Here is an 18,576-nt window from a genome sequence, read left to right as displayed (position 1 = left end):
CTGATGCTTGGGGTGCTGGGGCCAGGTCCAGCCTCACTATTTAATGCTGTGTGATCTTGGGCAAATGACTCAGCCTCTCTGAGCATCTGGAAATTGGGCAGAAACAAGAACCTTCTCACAGGGTTGCTGTGAGGAATGAAATTAGAAGCACTGCCACAGGTCCTTGTTCGTGGCAGGTTCTCCGTAAACGTGGAGCTGGCTTATTATGATGGCTAACGTCAGGGCCCAGCCCTCTTGGCCATTCCTGGTGGGCTGTGCTGGGCTAGTCCTCTTGGGAGGGGCTCATAGTCCTCACCTTTGACGAAGAGGTGGATAGCAGCAGTGCCCGCCAAGGGGTCTCCAGGCTCAGTGCAGCGGTACGTTCCCGTGTGTAGGAAGGTGGCATTGTTCGTGCTGAGGATGCTTCTGGGGGCATCAGAGTCCAGAGTCCAGTAGGGGGAAATGGGGCCATCCCACTTCACGCTGCCATTGCTCATACATCGCAAGGTCACCGCTGTGCCTGGCTCCACCACCAGCTCAGGGCCACTGGGCTCTATCACTGGGACCCCCTGACCTGGTGTTGGGAAGTGGCAAACAGAAGTGAGGGCTGAGGTGACATCCCGTTGGCCATACCCTGCCTCTGACGTGGGTGCTACTCTGGCAGGGTGCTGCTGGTTCTGGGGTTCAGCTACGAACTGCAGGACCACCTCGAACAAGTCCCCGCCCCTCTCTGGTCAGTCACCCAAGCCCTGCCCCAAACCTTCTGTGATGGACTGACGTCTCTGATGTCTCTGAGAGAAGGGGATTGGGGGCTTTCTTGGCCTCCCACCCAGCCTCTGGCCTCAGTCTTCCTGGCCATGACTGCATCATTCTCCCCAGGAGTGGACTCTTTCAGCCTGTTGTAATAAATGGCCTGCATTCCTGCTACGAAGTCCAGCACCTAACTCAAAGAAGGGGTTTCAAACAAGCAAAAGTGAAAGTCACTCGGGTGTGTCTGACTCTCTGCAACCCCATAGACTGTAGCCCACCAGGCTCCTCTGTCCTTGGGATTCTCCAGGCAAGGAAGAAACAGATGAATAGAATGTTCGTAGCAAAGTGCTCTGAATTAATTCACACCAGGAAGAAGAAAAAGGGGCTTCCCTGATGGTCCAGTGATTAAGACTCTGAGCTTCTGCTGCAGAGGGCACGGGTTTGACTCCTCCACATGCCACACAATATGGCCAAAAACAAATAAAAATGCATATACCTTTAAAAAATATTTTAAAGAAATTAAAGAAGAAAAGGGGTATGGGATCTTAGCATAGCAGAGTCCAGTCTTCTGCTGTGCCTTCTCTCATCACTGGACATCTGGTCTGTAGCACAGTGGGGAGGTTCAGAGGCTCTGTGCCTCAGTTTCCCCATATAAGATGAGGACCAAAATTATACCCATTTATTGGGATGTCGGGAGATTTAAATGCACAGAAAGCTTTAGAACATCACCTGTCACCAAATATAAATAACTCAGCCAAGGTTAGCCATTCTATTTACTATCTAGTCTACCCCCAGGAGCCCACCCTAACATCCCAGCGCTGCTGTGTTTACTAGGGAGACAATCTCTTTTAAGGAAAATTTTCTTGAAGGAGAAAAGAGAACTTGAAACTCATCTAAGGCCCTCCGGGAAGAAGGCCCGTTGCCTCTGCAGTGTCAGCATTTTTCCAAGGCCTAAAATAGGGGTAAAGAAGGGAAGTGAGAGCTGATTCAAGGACATGGAGGGGCTGCCAGGCGCCCTCCAGCTTGTGCAGGCGGAAACACATTGCTGGCACCCAGCCTAGCCCCCGTTTCCGCTCAGCCTTCAGTCCTTGTCCCAGGGAGGCTCTCACTTCTGCTTCCTGGCCACTGTCCCCTTTAGGGGAAAGAACCCCTCACCCCCCAAAACAGGCGGTACCACCTGCTGGGCACTGGTATGTCCCAGGCTGCGGGACCCGGCTCTGCCACTGACCTACTAGGTACCCCCCTACTGATTCCAATCTGTCTGTCCCAGTGATGGGGCCACAGACATCCCAACCCTGAGGGAACCAGGCAGACTCAGGGACTCTTCATCATCGTGCACAAAAGCTTCCTCTTTAAAAAAAAAAAAGTGTAATTATTTATTTGGCTGCATTATGTCTTAGTTTCAGCACATGAGCTCTTTCGTTGCAGCATAAGTGCTCTGAAGCTGCAGTGTGTGGGCTTAGCTGCCACGCGGCATGTGGGATCTTAGTTCCCCAACCAGGGATTGAACCCACGTCCCCTGCATCAGAAGGTGGATTCTTAACCACTGGACCACCAGGGAAGTACTGCACAAAAGCTTCTTAAATGGGTCTTTCCATTCCACTGCACCCTGCCCTCACCACAAACCCCAGAATCAGAAAGATCCTCGCTGTCAAATTATTTCAGGATGACTTGATTTATGTTTTGATTTTGTACACATCAGAGACATGCAGGCTTCTGATACGCATAAAGGATGGAGTGGCCAGAGGAATACTGCGGAAGCCGACACCTGGGGGTTGTAGCCAGGCTTCCCTGTGCTGCTGACCCCCAGGAAGAGGGGCAGGCCTCATTTTTGGCAGGCTGCTGGCAAGTCCCAACAGAGCAGGTGCCAGCCTATCACTGCTGCAGCCATGCAGGGCATCGCGGTGGGGGTACGGGACTGGAGGGAAGAGCTTGACTGTGGGCTCATGTCAGCCAGTCGTCGCTCAGTCATGTTTGACTTTTCGCGATCCCATGGACTGTAGCCCACCAGGCTTCCCTGTCCATGGAATTCTTCAGGCAAGAATACTGGAATGGGTTGCCACTTCCTCCTCCAGGGGATCTTCCTGACCCAGAGATCGAGCCTGAGTCTCTTGCTCTCCTGCATTGGCAGGAGGATTCTTTACCACTGTGCTATGCCAACCTGGGTCTAAAACTTGGCTCTCCCCTGCTAACTAAGTAGGCTGCTTAACCTCTGACCCTCAGGCTACTCTTTCAATGAGAATAATCCGAATTTCCACATCTGAGAGGTCCTGGGAGGATTCAAGGAGGTGATACACAACCTCTGGCTGAGTCAGCTCTCCTGTCCTATGTTACTGCTTCAACTGCTGCTGCTGCTGCTAAGTCACTTCTCCTCTCTGATCCTGACACTCTGACAGCTGAAGTGCTAACTTTTAAAGGTCACAGCCTATGCCTGTAACATCCCGCGGTCTCAGATTCTGTGACTCTGTGTTCTGCTTCTGCCCCTGCTGGGTCTCACAGGCGCCTTCTCCCTCCCCCACCCCTCCCCTGTCCTCTAACTCCAGCCTCGGCCTCCTGGAAGTGTAGTCAGAGAGGCATTATCTTATTTGGTCCTGTTGTCTCAAGTATTCATGCAGGACAGAGCTGACATCCTCAGCTTCCGCTCCAGCTGCCCACTGCTGGCTTGACTGGAGGGAAGGAAAAGCTTGCTCAGGCCTTTACTCCCTGGGTGGGGGCCGGACCCCTTTCTGTCCGTTCACCCCACCATCTCATCTCCCCAAACTTTCTCGCCCCCTCCCACTTGCGTGGGAGACCCCCCTCATCATCAGCTCCCAGGGTGTGCCCCAAACACCCCAACACACACACACACACACACACACACACACACCCAAAGTTTGGGGCACAGCCTCCTCCTCAGCCCAGAGTCTTAGCGAGCCTCTTCTGGCCTCTAGGGTGCACTGATTCTGTTCCCCAACTTTCTCACAACTGCCCCTCATTCATCACTGGTCTACTGAAAATGTAGGCTTCCAGCCTGCAGTCCCCATTTCTTCTTTCCTTTGAGGCAAAATGCTGGACAGCCCCTCCATCCCCTATCAGTCTCCCACGGGCATTTTCTGGGCAGGAAGATAGGACAAAAGAGTGAAATAAAACCCACAAAGTTTTCTAGGATGAGGGGAATAGTGTCTATCTTAACCGAGATGGTGGGGACACAAGCATATATACTTGTCAAACCTCATCACAGGTGCTTAAGAATCTGTGCTTTCTATTACACATAAATTCATCTCAACAAGAGAGGACAGACTTGCAAGCCCAGCAGAACTGACTGGGCCCAAAAGAGCCCTTCAGTGGGCCATCTCCCCCTCAGGGACCAGAGGCACCTATTTCTCAGGGTCCTACAGCCACAGTACTGTGGGAAGACCGGAGATGCCACTGCCTTCCTACCCCACCCACAGTCTCCATCCTTCCCCAGGGTTCCTCCAAATATGCAATAAAATTTACGGATGTCCCTGGTGATCCAACGGTGAAGACTCCACACTCCCAGTGCAGAGGGCACGGGTTTGATCCCATATCCTGCACGGAGTGGCCAAAAGAACTTAACATGTGTTTGTTGGGCCTACTGTAGATACGAGTCCAGCACCTAGCCCCCAGCCTCAGTTAGGGACCCTCCTAGCGGGAGATTCTGCATCACCAATGCTGTTGGAGGGATGGGATTCGGGTGGGGTCTGCTCCACAGCTCTCTGTCCTGAGGCCCCACAGCCTGTGTTTGGGAGGATTTCAGCCTAGCAGACCCTTACCGTCCTCCCCTGAGACAAGCTGCTAGCCCTGTACTCTCTCGTCCCAAATTTCTCTCTCCTGAGCCCTGGGCCAGAGAGGCTAACCTCTTACCTCTCCTTCTGACCTCTTGCCCAAGCCGTCCAAGGAAGGACCATTGCCTCTTCAGGCCCCTCCAAGTCACATCCTGCCTCATTCGCCTCGTGAGTCCCACACTGGCAGTGCCAGCAGAGCCACGAGGGGCTCTCTGGGCCACTCTGCTCAGTGTAGGTCTGGACCAGTGGCACTAGCATCTCCTAGGAACTCACTAGTCATGAAGAATCTCAGGTCACACCTGAGACCAATAGAGTCAGAGTCTGCACTGTAACAAGATCCCTGGGGGATCTGTGTGCACAGTGGGGTTTGAGGAGCATTTTGTCTGGTCCATCAGCCCCCAAAACATGCTGTTGACCGTTCGGTAGGCACTAAAGAGCCCCGAGGGCATAGGGATGTGTTCAGGACACATGGACAGTCACCATCTGAGCTGGGCCAGATCCACAGCCCTGGCCAGGCTGCTTCCACCCAGTTCATACCCGCTTTTCCTCCACTGCCTTTCCGAAGCAGACACCCACACACCCACAGTCCAGGGCTGGGGAGATGAGAACACGGAGTGGAGACACCTAGTGAGGGGCAGAGGTTTAGAAAATCCTTGCCTTGGAACCCTGTCACAACCCTGTCACCCCCACCACCACCGAGGCTCTGGTTCTGCTCTTACCATGCCAAGCTGTGGCCACCAGCAGGATCAGCAGGGTCCGTGGGCCCATGGCCTCAGCAGGAAAGTGGCAGGCTGATGCAGGGCTCGCAGGTGGGCCGAGAACCGGATTCTCACACACTAGCTCTGACGGGACCAGACCCGCTGGACATGTGTTCCTCTCCACTAGCACTGGCTGTTTGTCTTGTTTTCCTCTTCCTCCTTCTTCTTGGGCTGATCCCACTCTTCCTCTTTTAGCTAGGCAAGGCAACCACAGAGTTTGGAAATCTTGGTTAAAAAAAAACAAAACAAAATAAAGACATGACCCCCAGGGGGCGGGGTTGGAGTAAGGGTAGGACCGCTAAGTTCGGAGCCCTTCCAAAGCCACCTCTAAGGGGCCCTGGGAGTAGAGACATGCCCAATGTTAGATAGGCAGCTGACTGTACACATGGGGTCTCCAGAGCAGCAGTGAGCTCTTGCTAATTGGAAAAGGTAGTTAGGTTGGTCTGGACAAGCCTGATAACAGATAGTATCAAGAAGCTTCCATTTACAGGACACTCACCAGCCAAACCTTTACATACCACTGACCCCTTTTGTTCGCACAAAAATTTTATACAGTAGGTACTGTTATCATGGAGAAGGCAGTGGCACCCCACTCCAGTACTCTTGCCTGGAAAATCCCGTGGACAGAGGAGCCTGGTAGGCTGCAGTCCATGGGGTCGCTAAGAGTCAGGCACGACTGAGCGACTTCACTTTCGCTTTTCACTTTCACGCATTGGAGAAGGAAATGGCAACCCACTCCAGTATTCTTGCCTGGAGAATCCCAGGGACAGGAGCCTAGTGGGCTGCCGTCTATGGGGTCGCACAGGGTCGGACACGACTGAAGCGACTTAGCAGCAGCACTGTTATCATTCCCATTCTACAATGGGAAAATTGAGGTTCAGAGAGCTCAAACACTGTAAACTTGCCCAAGGTCACATAGCTACCAAATGGAGGTGGAATTTGGATCTAGACAACCTGAAGAGGATAAGATTGAATAGCATCACTGACTCAATGGATATAAATTTGAGCAAACTTCAGGAGATAGTAAAGGACAGGAAAGCCTGGCATGCTGCAGTCCATGAGGTCCCCAAGAGTTGGACATGACTTAGCAACTGAACAACAACAGCAACATCACAGGCTATATAACTGCCTTTTTCTGAACTAATTAAGTTTGTTTACTTTTACAAAGGGTTAAACTGTGCTGCTGTACGTCTAAGAAAATTAGCATTCCTCTGCTGCCTTTCCTGGATGCAGTTGCATTTACCACTTTCAGTTGATTATTTCAGTGTCTTTATTTCTATTCAAATGGTTATAAAATTAATTCTAGAATCTAAAAAAAAACCACTCAGTAAACATTGATTCAAGAAAATGATTAATCTTTCCATCGACTTAGAACTATAAGTATTAGAAATACATTTCTGTCTTGGCAAAGTGTTCTAAACCTTTACAAATCATGAAAACAAACAAAGACATAGAAACTCTGACCAGACCTATAACTATCAAAGAGATTCAATCAATCAATAAAAACCACCCAACAAAAAAAAGCACTTAAAGAATTAACCCTGATTTGTCTCAAGCTCATTCAAAAAAAATAGAAGATGACTGGGCTCTTCATAACTCATTCTATGAGGGCTGCAGTAACTGATTCTATCAACAAAGAAGGATATCATAAGAAAACTATTAGATGAATTTCTCTTATGAACCTAACTGCAAACATACTCAACCAAATTCCGGCAAACCAAACCCGACAGCATATTAAAATGATTATACACCATGATCAACTGGGATTTATCCAACAGATGAAGAGGTGGCTCAGTACAAGGAAATCGACATCACAATAATAGAATGAGAGGATTTCACATGATTATCTCAACTTACACAGAAAAAAGCCTTTAATAAAATCTAACATGCTTTCATGATAAAAAAAAAACCCTCAAAGACTAGAAATGAAAACAAACATCCTCAAAATTATTAAAAGTATATATAAAAAAACCCACAGCTAACTCAAAGACAAAACATTGAAATCTTCCCTGCCCCCACCCCTCCCACCACAGCTTTACATCAGCAACAAGACAAGGACAACATCCCTCACTATTTCTATTCAACACTATACTGGAGGTCCGAGCTAGAACAATCACAAAGAAAAAGAAATAAAATGCATCCAAATTAAAAGAAGTAAAAATTTCTCTCTTCACAGATGACATAATCCTATATACAGAAAATCCTCCTCTGCCCACTGGACTTTCCAGGCAAGAATACTGGAGTGGGTTGCCATTTCCTCCTCCAGAGGATCTTCCTGACCCAGGGATGGAACCCGCATCTCCTGTGTCTCCTGTTTGCAGGTGGGTTCTTGACCACTGAGCCACCAGAGAAGTTTTGGCTTTGATTACACCACTACAAAATGTGCTTTTGCTTTCATCTAGGAAAAAAAAATTCCATGTCCTTACTGATGTTCAGTTAAACAATAGATATGACTAATTTAAAGTGATAAAGTGATAAATCCATAGTTCTTCAGGCACTCTATCAGATCTAATCCCTTGAATCTATTTCTCACTTCCACTGTATAACTGTAAGGGATTTGATTTAGGTCATACCTGAATGGTCTAGTGGTTTTCCCTACTTTCTTCAATTTCAGTCTGAATTTGGCAATAAGGAGTTCATGACATGAGCCACAGGCAGCTCCTGGTCTTGTTTTGCTGACTGTATAGAGCTTTTCCATCTTTGGCTGCAAAGAATATAATCAATCTGATTTTGGTGTTGACCATCTGGTGATGTCCATGTGTAGAGTCTTCTCTTGTGTTATTGAAAGAGGGTGTTTGCTATGACCAGTGCATTCTCTTGGCAAAACTCTTAACCTTTGCCCTGCTTCATTTTGTACTCTAAGGCCAAACTTGCCTGTTCTTGCACGTATCTCTTGACTTCCTACTTTTGCATTCCAGTCCCCTATAATGAAAAGGATATCTTTTTGGGGTGTTAGTTCTAGAAGGTCTGGTAGGTCTTCATAGAACCGTTCAACTTCAGCTTCTTCAGCGTTACTGGTCGGGGCATAAACTTGGATTACTGTGATATTGAATGGTTTCCCTTAGAAACAAACAGAGATCATTCTGTCGTTTTTGAGATTGCATCCCAGTACTGCATTTAGGACTCTTGTTGACCATGATGGCGACTCCATTTCTTCTAAGGGATTCCTGCCCTCAGTAGTAGATATAATGGTCATCTGAATTAAATTTGCCCATTCCGGTCCATTTTAGTTGACTGATTCCTAAAATGTCAATGTTCACTCTTGCCATCTCCTGTTTGACCACTTCCAATTTACTCTGATTCATGGACCTAACATTCCAGGTTCCTATGCAGTATTGTTCTTTAAAGCATCAGACTTAACTTCCATCACCAGTCACATCCACAATTGGGCGTTGTTTTTGCTTTGGCTCCATCTTTTCATTCTTTCTGGAGCTATTTTCCCACTGATCTCCAGTAGCATATTGGGCACCTACCGACCTGGGGAGTTCATCTTTCAGTGTCATATCTTTTTGCCTTTTCATACTGTTTATATGGTTCTCAAGGCAAGAATACTGAAGTGTTTTGCCATTTCCTTCACCAGTGGACTATGTTTTGTCAGAACTCTCCACCATGACCCATCCATCTTGGGTGGCCCTACACGGCAAGGCTCATAGTTTCACTGAGTTAGACAAAGCTGTGGTCCATGTGATCAGTTTGGTTAGTTTTCTGCAATTGTAGTTTCCATTCTGTCTGCCCTCTGATGGATAAGGTTTTCCAGGTTAAATAAATAGTTCAATTAGGAGAGTAAATATTTTTAAATTGGGAATGTGGGTATTTCTTGCTTTTGGAGTGTGTTTTTTAATAAATTGAATTCCAGAGCAGTGGTTTTATGAGGGGTGTATAATGAATTTCTGGCCTATAAGTCTTAAACCTACACCCTATCCTAAAAGGTAAAAGAAATTTCCAAAGTTTTTCTTAGTAATACAGCACAGTGAAATACATAGAATAGATGAGATATCTATAGAATAAACTTGAGAGTTCAGAAAGAAACCTTTACTTCCATAGTCAACTGATTTTCAACAAGGATGCCCAAACCATTCAATGTTGAAAAAGTCTTTTCAACAACTTGTGTTAAGAGAACTGGATATCCACATACAGAAGAATGTAGTCAGACTCTGACTTCACATTACGTAAAAAAATTAACTCAAAATGGATCAAAGACAAAATATAAAGGCCTAAAGTATAAAACTCTTAGAAGAAAGCATAGGGGTAATTATTCATAACCTGGAATTGAAAATGGTTTCATAGCTATGTCACCAAAGCCATAAGCAACCAAAGGAAAAAAAAATAGACAAACTGAACTTCATAAAAAATAAGCATTTTGGTGGCTGGAGCTTAGATTGTATTCTATAAGGTCAGTGAGTGGGCAAAGGCAGGTACATCCAAGTACAATTCAGGAACCCCAGCTTCAGAATCACAGGGGGACCTGTGAAAATGCAGATCCCAGGGCCATCCCAGGCCTGCTGAATTAGGGGTGGGGACTGCACAGGAAACAGGCTCTCTTGGGAATTTGGATGCTTACTTATGTTGGCCCCACTGCCCTCAAAAGCCCATGGATGGAGATAGAGGAAACCTGAGAATCTCTAAGATACAGGAGAAGTTTGTGTCTGGTCTCGGGATGGGGTACTTAGCTTCCATGCAGTTGTCACAAAATCTCTGATCCGGGCTGGTGGGGACCCTCTTGGTGGAGGGTGTAGAGGTGGAAAAGGTGGCTGATCAGGGGTACGGCGGTCACAGTGGCCCTGAGGGGAGGCCTAGGCCACCTCAGCAGAACCTGTCGCTGTCCAGGAGATCAGAGGAAGCTGTCTGCCCTGTTATTTAGTGTATCTGCCCATTCTTTCCATCTCCTTAGATAATATAAAGTTTATAGATACATCTGTGTTTTAGTGAAGTGTTTTGAACCTTTACTAATGATATACACCAACAAAAACAGTTAGGAACTAGAAACTCTGACCAGACCTATAAATGACAAAGACATTGAATCAATCATCAAACACCTCACAACAAGTTAAAGCCCAGGACCAGATACTAGTAGTTTCACTTCTGAATTCTACCAAACATTTAAAGAATTAACCCTGATTTGTCTCAAACTCATTTAAAAATTACAAGATGGCTGAGCACTTCTCAAGTCATTCTATGAGGCCAGCATTACCTTGATACCATCAATAGACAAGGACTTCATGGGAAAACTACAGACCAATATCCCTTATAAACATAAGTGCAAACATACTCAACCAGATACTAGCAAACTAAGACTGACAGCCTATTAAAATAAATAACACCATTACCAGTGAGATTTAGCCCACTTTGCAGAAATGCAAAGATGGGTAAACAAAAGAAAATCAACATTACATTAATAGAACAACAGAATTTCACATGGTTATCTCAAATGACACAGGAAAAAGCCTTTCACAAAATCTAATGTACTTTCGTGATAAACACACGAAAGACTAGGAATTTTTTTTAAATCCTCAAAATTATTAAAAGCATATATTAAAAATTCACAGCTAACTCAATAATAAAAGATTGAAAGCTTCCTACTCCACACCTTATATCAGGAACAAAGCAAAAGATACCAGCTCTCACTATTTCTATTCAGCATTGTACTGGAGGCTCTAGTCAGTGTAATCACAAAGAAAAATAAAATGCATCCAAATGAAAAGAAGAAAACCTTTCTCTATTCACAGAGAACAGAATTCTTTCTATATACAGAAAGACCCTAAAGAGTCTACAAAACACTCCGAAATATTAGAGATAATAAATGTATTCAGCAAAGTTACAGGATATAGGATCAACAAACAAAACTTAAGTGTATTTCTATACACTACCAGTGAACAACCAAAAAGGAAATTTAAAAATAATCGTATTTGCAATAGTATCAAAATGAATAAAATACGTGGGGACCAATTTAATGAAAGATATGCAGGGCAAAATCACTGAAAACCACAGCACACTCCTGAAAGAATTTAAGGCAATTGATTATCAACAAGGATGCTATTACCATTCAATGGGAGAAAAACATTCTTTCCAACAAAAGTTATTAAGACAATGGATATCCACATACAAAAGAATGAAGTAAACCATACTTCATATATATTCAAAAATTAACCTAAATGGATCAAAGACATAAATAGAAAGGCTGAAAATATAAAACACTTAGAGGAAAGCATAGGGGTAAATATTCATAACCTGGATGTGAAATTGGTTTCATGGCTATGGCACCAAAGCCAAAAACAACCAAGACAAAAAATAGATAAATTGAACTTCATCAAATTAAACATTTTGGTGGCTGGAGCTTAGGTGTTTCCTATAAAGCCGGGGAGCCAACATAGGCGGGGGACCTCCAAGTACAGTTCAGGAAGCCCAACTTCAGAATCACAGGGGAACCAGTGAAAATGCAGATTCCAAGGCCATCACAGGCCTGTGGAATTAGAGGCAGGAGGAGGGAAACTGCACAGGAAATAGGGTCTCTAGGGGATTCTTAGGCTTGCTTATATCTGAGCCCAATGCCCTCCAAAGCCCATTGAAGAGCTGGTGGAAACCTGAGAATCTCGAAACGCAGGAGAGGTTTGTGTCTGGTCTCTGATAGGTTGCTTAGCTTCCATGCAAGTGTCTCAAAGTCCCTGACTGGAGCTGTTGGGGACCCCTTCTTGGTGGTGTGTGTTAATGTGGAAAAGGTGGCTGACCAATGGGCTGAGGTCACAGTGGCCCTGAGGGGTGGCCTAGGCCACCTCAGTAGAACCTGTCTGTGTCCTGGAGATCAGAGGAGGCTATTCGCCCTCTTGTTTCTGTCTACCAAGACACTCTTTCCATCTCCTTAGATACAGAAATTTTGCAAATACATTTGTGTTTTAGCAAAGTGTTTTGCACCTTTACTAATCATGCACACAAACCAAAGTTGAGGTAAGAACTAGAAACTCTGACCAGAACTATATCAAGCAAAGAGATTGAATCAAACCTCCCAACAAGAACATGGCCAGAACCAGATAGGTTCACTAGTGAGTTGTACCAATTAAAGAATTAACTCTAATTCATTTCAAACTCATTCAAAAAATAAAATATGAGTGAGCACTTCTCAACTCATTCCATGAGGCTAGCATTACCTTGATACCATCAACAGACAAGGATATCATGAGAAAACTACAGACCTATATCCCTTATGGGTTTCCCTGGTAGCTCAGCTTGTAAAGAATCTGCCTGCAATGCAGGAGACCCCAATTCAATTCCTGGGTTGGGAAGTTCCCCTAGAGAAGGGATAGGCTACCCACTCCAGTATTCTTGGGCTTCCCTGGTGGCTCAGATGGTAAAGAATCCGCCTGCAATGCAGGAGACCTAGGTTCAGTCCCTGGCTTTGGAAGGTCCCCTGGAGGAGGGCATGGTAACCCACTAAAGTATTCTTGCCTGGAGGATCTCAATGGACAGAACAGCCTGGCAGGTTGCAGTCCATGGGATCACAAAGAGTTGGACATGAGTGAGTGATTAAGCACACATATCCCTTATGAACATAAATGCAAACATAATCAAATACTAGCAAACCAAATCTGACAGCATATTAAGATGATTACATACCATGTCCAAGTGGGATTTATCCCACATATGCAATAATAGTTTAACTCAAGAAAACCAACCTCACATTAATTGTTACCATGATAAAACGCACAAAAGACTAGAAATTTTTTAAAATCCTCAAAATTATTAAAAGCTTATATAAAAAACTTACTGTTAACTCCATGATAAAAGATTGAAAGCTCCATGTCCTCTTCCACCCACCTAACATCAGGAACCAGGCAAGGACACTGATGCTATTTCTATTCAATACTTACTAGAGGTTCTAGTCAGAACAACCAAAGGAAAAAATTAAAATGCATTCAAATTAAAAGATGTAAATGTTCATCTATTCAGAGAGGACATAAGCCTATATACAGAAAAACCCTAAAGAATCTACAAAATACTCTGAAGCCTATTAGAGCTAATAAATGCATTCATCAAACTTCTAGGATATAAGATCAACACAAAAAATTCAAGTACATTTCTACATGCCAGCAGTGAACCCAAAAAGGAAATTTTAAAAAATTATGTGCAATAATATCAAAATGAATAAAATATGTAGGAACCAGCTTAAACAAAAAAATGTAACACATAAACACTGAAAATCACAACAGACTGCTGAAAGATGTTAAGACTAAACAGAAAACATTTGTGCTCACAGATAGGAAGATTTAATATTGTCAAGATAACAATATTCCCAAAGTGACCAACAAAATCAGTCTGTATCAACATTCCAATGGTATTTATGATAGAAATTGAAAAGCTGATTCTCAAATTCATATGAAATTTCAATAGATGCCAAATAGCATATCAATCTGGAAAAAGCCAAAGTTAGAGTCACACTCTCCAAGGTCACTACTTACTACAAAGCTAAAGAAATTAGAACAGTGTGGTAAGTGCATAAGAACAGATTCAGACATCAATGGAATAAACTTGAGAGTTCAGAAAGAAACCTTTATATATACAGGCAATTGATGTTCAACAAAGATGCCAAGACAATTCAATGGGGAAAAAAGTCTTTTTAACAAATGTGTCAAGAGAACTGGACATCCACATGCAAAAGGATTAAGTCAGACTCTGACTCACACCATATATCAAAATTAACTCAAATGGGTCAAAGTCATAACTACAAAGGCTAAAAGTATAAAACTCTTACAGGAAAGCACAGGGGTAAATATTCATAATCTGGACTTCATAATGCTTTCATGGCTATGTCAACAAATTAACATTGCTTGCTAAGCCACAAGCAACCAAAGTGAAAAAACATATAAATTGAACTTCATCAAAATTAAACATTTTGGTGGCTGGAGCTTGTGTTGTATTTTATGAGGCTAGGGAGCCAGTATAGGTGGGGACCTTCAAGTACAGCCCAGGAACCCCAACCTCCGGATTATAGGGTGACTTGTTAAACTACAGATTTCAGGGCATCCCAGGCCTACAGAATTAGAGGTGGCAGGTGGGGACCTGCAGAGACTCTAGGGGAATCTGATGCTTACTTATGTCTGAGCCTACTGCCCTCCAAAGCCCACAGGTGGGGCTGGAGGAAACCTGAGAATCTCTGAGATGCTGGAGAGGTTTGTTTCTAGTCTTAGCATAGGGTGCTTAGCTTCTGTACAACTGTCGCAAAGTCCCTGACCCAGGCTGCTGGGGACCCACCCTGGTGGAGGATGTTGAGATGGAGAAAGTGACTGACCAGGGAGATGGAGGTCACAATGGCCCTGAGGGGTGGCCTAGACCATGTCAGGAGAACCTGTCCCTGTCCCAGAGATCAGAGGAAGCTGTTTGCCCTGTTATTTCTGTCCATCTGGACATTATTTCCATCTCCTTAGCTATACAAATTTTCTAGATACATTTGTATTTTAGTAAAGTGTTTTGAATCTTTACTAATCATGAACATCTACCAAAACCATCAAGAACAAGAAACTCTGACCAGACCTATAACTATCAAAGAGAATGATTCAATCATCAAAACCTCCCAACAAGGAAAAGCCCAAGATCAGAGATTTATAGTTTCACTGTTGAGTTCTACCAAACATTTAAATAATTAGCCCAGATTTATCTCAAATTCATTCAAAAATTAAAAGATGAGTGAGCACTTCTCAACTCATTCTAAGAGGCCAGCATTACCTTAATACCATCAATCCACAAGGACATCAGGAGAAAAGAAAACTACAGACCAATATCCCTTATGAATATAGATGCAAGGTACTTAATACTAGCAACCAAATTTGACAACATATTAAAATAATTATACACTATAACCAAGTTGGATTTATCACAGAAATGCAAAGATGATTCAACACATGAAAATCAACATCACATTAATAAAGCAACCATAGAATCTCACATGATTATCTCAATTTATATAGAAAAAAGTCTTTAACAAAATCTAACATGCTTTCATGGTAACACACCTGAAAAACTGAATTAAAACAAAAATTCTAGGATACAAAATTAATACACACTATACATTAGTGCATTCCTATACACTAACAATGAAAGCTTAAAGGAGAAATTGAGGAAAGAAGTCCATCTACCATCTCATCAAAAAGTATAAAATATCTAGGAATAAATCTACTGAAGGAGGCAAAAGACTTGAACACAGAAAACGGTAAGATACTGGGGAAAGAAATCAAAGATCACACAAATGGATGGAGACACGTACCGCGTTCTTAGACTGGAAGAATTAATATTGTCAAAATGACAATACTACCCAAGTTCAGTTCAGTTTAGTCACTCAGTTGTGTCTGACTCTTTGCGACCCCATGAATCGCAGCATGCCAGGTCTCCCTGTCCATCACCAACTCCCGGAGTTCACTCAGACTCACGTCCATCAAGTCAGTGATGCCATCCAGCTATCTCATCCTCTGTCGTCCCCTTCTCCTCCTGCCCCCAATCCTTCCCAGCATCAGAGTCTTTTCCAATGAGTCAACTCTTCACATGAGGATGCCATGATCTTCGTTTTCTGAATGTTGAGCTTTAAGCCAACTTTTTCACTCTCCACTTTCACTTTCATCAAGAGGCTTTTTAGTTCCTCTTCACTTTCTGCCATAAGGGTGGTGTCATCTGCATATCTGAGGTTATTGATATTTCTCCCAGCAATCTTGATTCCAGCTTGTGTTTCTTCCAGTCCAGCGTTTCTCATGATGTACTCTGCATATAAGTTAAATAAACAGGGTGACAATGTACAGCCTTGACATACTCCTTTTCCTATTTGAAACCAGTCTGTTTTCCATGTCCAGTTCTAACTGTTGCTTCCTGACCTGCATACAGATTTCTCAAGAGGCAGGTCAGGTGGTCTGGTATTCTCATCTCTTTCAGAATTTTCCACAGTTTCTTGTGATCCACACAGTCAAAGGCTTTGGCATAGTCAATAAAGCAGAAATAGATGTTTCTCTGGAACTCTCTTGCTTTTTCCATGATCCAGTGGATGTTGGCAATTTCTGGTTCCTCTGCCTTTTCTAAAACCAGCCTGAACATCTGGAAGTTCATGGTTCACGTATTGCTGAAGCCTGGCTTGGAGAATTTTGAGCATGACTTTACTAGCATGTGAGATGAGTGCAATTGTGCAGTAGTTTGAACATTCTTTGGCATTGCCTTTCTTTGGGATTGGAATGAAAACTGACCTTTTCCTGTGGCCACTGCTGAGTTTTCTGAATTTGCTGGCATATTGAGTGCAGCACTTTCACAGCATCATCTTTCAGGATTTGAAACAGCTCAACTGGAATTCCATCACCTCCACTAGCTTTGCTCGTAGTGATGTTTTCTAAGGCCCACTTGACCTCACATTCCAGGATGTCTGGCTCTAGGTGAGTGATCACACCATCGTGATTATCTTGGTTGTGAAGATCTTTTTTGTACAGTTCTTCTGTGTATTCTTGCCACCTCTTCTTAATATCTTCTGCTTCTGTTAGGTCCATACCATTTCTGTCCTTTATCGAGCCCATCTTTGCATGAAATGTTCCCTTGATATCTCTAATTTTCTTGAAGAGATCTCTAGTCTTTTCCATTCTGTTGTTTTCCTCTATTTTTTTGCACTGACCGCTAAGGAAGGCTTTCTTATCTCTTCTTGCTATTCTTTGGAACTCTGCGTTCAGATACTTATATCTTTCCTTTTCTCCTTTGCTTTTCGCTTCTCTTCTTTTCACAGCTATTTGTAAGGCCTCCCCAGACAGCCATTTTGGTGTTTTGCATTTCTTTCCCATGGGGATGGTGAGTGCATGGATGAACCTCAGTCCATAGTTCATCAGGCACTCTATCTATCAGAATCTATAATCCTCCCCAATCTATTAGGGCTTATAAATGTATTCAGCATAGTTGCAGAATACAAGATCAGCAAACAAAACTCAAGCGCATTTATATACACTAGCAATGAATCCAGTAAAACAATTTTATTTGCAATAGCATCAAAATGAATAAAGTACTTGGAAGCCAAAGAGATATAAGACATAAACACTGAAAAACACAACACACTCTGACAGAAACTGAGAAGGCTCAATAAGTGGGGAGATATTTGTATTCATAGATTGGAAGGTTTAATGTTGTTAACATGGGCTTCCCAGGTGGCTCAGTGGTAAAGAATCCACCTGCCAGTGCAGCAGATGCGGGTTCAGCCCCTGGATCACGGCAACCCATTCCAGTATTCTTTCTTGGGAAATCCCATGGACAGAGGAACCTGGCAGGCTACAGTCCATGAGGTCGCAAAGAGCAGAACAAAGCTCAGCAACTGAGCACTCACACACAAAATGAAAATGACAATACTCCCCTAAGTGATCTATAGATTCAACACTGTCCCTGTCAAAATCCCAATAGCCTTTAATGCACAAATGGAAAAATCTGATTCTTAAATTCATATGAAATTTCAAGAGATGCCAAATAGCAAATAAACCTTGAAAATAACAAAGCTGGACTCACACTTCCCAATATCACAACTACTACAAAGCTAAAGAAATCAAAACAGTGTGGTATTGGCATAAGAATAGATTCAGAAACCAAGAGAATAAACTTGAGAGTTCAGAAAGAAGCCCTCACATGTACAGCCAACTGATAGTCAACAAGGATGCCAAGACCAATCATTAGGGACAACACAGCCTTTTCAACAAATGGTGTTAAGAGAACTGGATATCCACATTCAAAAGAATGAAGTCAGACCCTTACTTCATACTTTATACAAAAATGAACTCAGAATGACTCAAAAGCATAAATACATGGCTAAGACTATTAAACTCTTAGAAGAAAGCATGGTGGGTAAATATCCATGACCTGGACTTGAAAATGTTTTCATTGCTATGTTCTTAAACCATAAGAGACAAAAAAAAAAAAAAGAGAGATAAATTTAACTTCATCAAAATTAAACATTTTGGTGCAAAGAATATCAAGAGAGTAAAAAGACAACACAGAATGGCAGAAAATATTTGCAAAATGCTTATACAAGGGTTAAGTATCATATATATTTTCCTCTAGATATATTACCTGTAATTCAACAAAGACAACTCAATTTAAAAGTGACCAAAATAGTTGAATAGATATTTCTCCAAAGAAGATATACAAATGACCAAAAAATACATGAAATGATGCTTAATATTCTTAGTCATTAGGAAAATTCAAATCAAAACCACAGTGAGATACTGCCTCACACCAACTAGGTCGCCCACAATTTTTAAAAAAATCAGAAAATAACAAGTGTTGGCAAGGATGAGGAAAAATTGTAACCCTTA

At 43.2% G+C, this 18,576-nt stretch overlaps 1 protein-coding gene across 1 annotated transcript in view; it reads right to left on the bottom strand.

The window, feature by feature from the left end:
* The window catches only part of CSF1R (colony stimulating factor 1 receptor), a 31,488-nt gene extending 26,046 nt beyond the window's left edge, over positions 1-5,442 (bottom strand). Inside the window, exons 1-2 of the mRNA XM_040239588.1 lie at positions 5,234-5,442; positions 296-553 (exon numbers count right to left, since the gene is read on the bottom strand). Of these exons, the coding sequence (XP_040095522.1) occupies positions 296-553; positions 5,234-5,282 (307 nt within the window). The 5' untranslated portion in view covers positions 5,283-5,442. The remainder of the gene's footprint in view (positions 1-295; positions 554-5,233) is intronic.
* Between the last annotated feature and the right edge of the window lie 13,134 nt (positions 5,443-18,576).

The sequence above is a fragment of the Oryx dammah genome, unplaced genomic scaffold (genome assembly GCF_014754425.2).
Source record: "Oryx dammah isolate SB20612 unplaced genomic scaffold, SCBI_Odam_1.1 HiC_scaffold_5, whole genome shotgun sequence".
Taxonomy (NCBI): domain Eukaryota; kingdom Metazoa; phylum Chordata; class Mammalia; order Artiodactyla; family Bovidae; genus Oryx; species Oryx dammah.
The sequence above is the reverse complement of the archived record's forward strand: the minus strand, read 5'-3'. Positions and strand labels throughout refer to the sequence as shown.